The sequence below is a fragment of the Penaeus monodon genome, chromosome 27, assembly GCF_015228065.2.
Source record: "Penaeus monodon isolate SGIC_2016 chromosome 27, NSTDA_Pmon_1, whole genome shotgun sequence".
NCBI lineage: Eukaryota > Metazoa > Arthropoda > Malacostraca > Decapoda > Penaeidae > Penaeus > Penaeus monodon.
This window is the reverse complement of record NC_051412.1, coordinates 38,434,663-38,436,629: the sequence shown is the minus strand read 5'-3', so window position 1 is coordinate 38,436,629 and position 1,967 is coordinate 38,434,663. Positions and strand designations below refer to the sequence as shown.

Sequence of the window (1,967 nt, the reverse complement as noted above, 5' to 3'; positions counted from 1 at the left end):
AGTTGCTGAGCTGGGTGAGACTTAGGTGTGGGCATGTGCTGAACTTGCTGGACCAATTTTTCAGGCTGGGGACTGGTGACGATATGATCTGTTTTCCTTTGAGAGTTGTGCACACCATTACTGGATATCTGAGGACTCTGTTGCTGATCTTTGGTGGATGACTGGTGGTGTGTCACTCTGTGGATAGAGGAAGAAGAAGGGAGGGAAGGGGGAACTAAAGAAGAGGGAACCGTGAGAGTATCTGCAGAGCGATTGAGTGGTGCCTCCTGAGTGGCTACTGGTCGGGAATGGGAGATGTCGACTAAATGTGAAGAAGTGTGCTGTTGCTTTTCCTGTCGACCGATGTGTATGAGACTCATTGCCGATACACTAGCTTTCTTGCTACTCTGCTCCCTTGTCGGTGCGTGTTCTGACTGTCTATCATTTTCCATTTGTCGTACATTATCACTACATTTGCTTACTTCAATACATATGTACTGTTGAGAGTCTGATAATCTGGACACTCCACCGTCAGATTTATCCTCAGACTTGGATTTTAACTGAGGTCTTTCTTCTATTTCTTGAACTGAAACACAAGGTATTTTGTCTCTGTCTTGAACTATTTTATGTGCACCAGGCATCTGTGTCGCTGTGCCCTCATGTCCCTCTCTATGGTCTCTTGTTGAACTTGGCTTGCTCACTCTAGGTACTGATGAAGAGGAAGAAGCAGATATAGCACTCAATTTATGATGGTGGTGCTGAGAAACTGCAGTGTCATCACTTATTCTTTGTGATTTGTCACTCGCTTTGGGCCGAGGTTCATTAGCATGTGCAGACAAACTCTGACTTTGAATGGGGGTCTGCGATGCTACTGGTACGGAGGTTGTATCAGAAGAAATTGGTTGAGTGGTTGAAACTGCAGGTACAGGCTGAGAGGTTGCAGCAGCAGAAAGTGGAGTAAGGTCAACAGGACTAATTTTGTTGTTGTTATTCACTGGGAAGTCAGCTGTTGGTGCTTGTTTTGGCTGGCTTGACTTTTGCATTTTCTCAACCTCAGAGGTTGTTGTTGTGGTGGAGGGTACTGATGAAGCAGGGTTTGAGTTCACAGTCTTTAAAGAAAAGTTCTGATCATTTCTATGAGGCTTTTCAGTCTCTGCCGATTTTACTTTTGAGTGGACTGAAACCTGCACATCTTCCTGACTTGTGGGTAAGGTCAGATCCATTAAAGATACGGAACTTATGCCTTCTATGTTTCCTGATACTGCTGGTATCTCTGAATTAGAATCCTTACATAACAGTTGCTCACTTGTTGAGGGTTTAGACAGATGAGCATTCGTGTCCTCATTTTCTGCAAGGAGAATCAGCTTTGATGGGAAAAGAGTTTGTGTCCCACTGGTGCTAAATATGCTGCCAGTTGTAGATGGAGGCATGGCCGTTTGTGCAAGGGAGGAGACTGCAGGCAAGTGAGAGAGTGGAGAATGAGATAAAATTGGAGGGCTTTGCGTAATACTGCTGTTTCTCTTATAAGAGTTGGAAGTGAACAGGGTAACAGGAAGGGAAACGTTATCAAGAGGGCCATTGGTGGTAGACGGTATGCTGGTATGAGTAGATGATAACAGCCTTAATGGGTGTGGGAGAGACAGATCTAGCTTACTAGCAGTAGCTGAAGGAGTAGATGATAAAAACAAGGGAGGGCCAATACAATGTTCTTTTCCTAATGTTATGTTTGAAGACTGATTCTTTATAGATTCAACAGGATGCTTACTAGTTATCACAGTTGAAAATGGTTGACTGGATGCAGAGACAAAATCAGTCTCTACATTTGATATGGATGATGAATGAGAGGTACTTACTACAGAAGATTTTGTTGCTGTAGTTGTAATAAGTTGTGGTACAGAAGATAAACTGGACATTAAGCTAAATGCAGGTGACTGCACTATGGTTGATTGGCTAGTTGGCATTACTAGAGACTCTGGTAAAGAAACATT

The 1,967-nt window shown here is 43.5% G+C and overlaps 1 protein-coding gene across 1 annotated transcript in view; it reads right to left on the bottom strand.

Annotated features, from left to right (window-relative positions):
- LOC119590843 overlaps nt 1-1,967 on the bottom strand; it is a gene marked incomplete at its 5' end in the record, with an annotated part of 11,033 nt that overhangs the window by 4,344 nt on the left and 4,722 nt on the right. Inside the window, 1 exon segment of the mRNA XM_037939600.1 lies at nt 1-1,967. Within this exon segment, the coding sequence (XP_037795528.1) occupies nt 1-1,967 (1,967 nt within the window).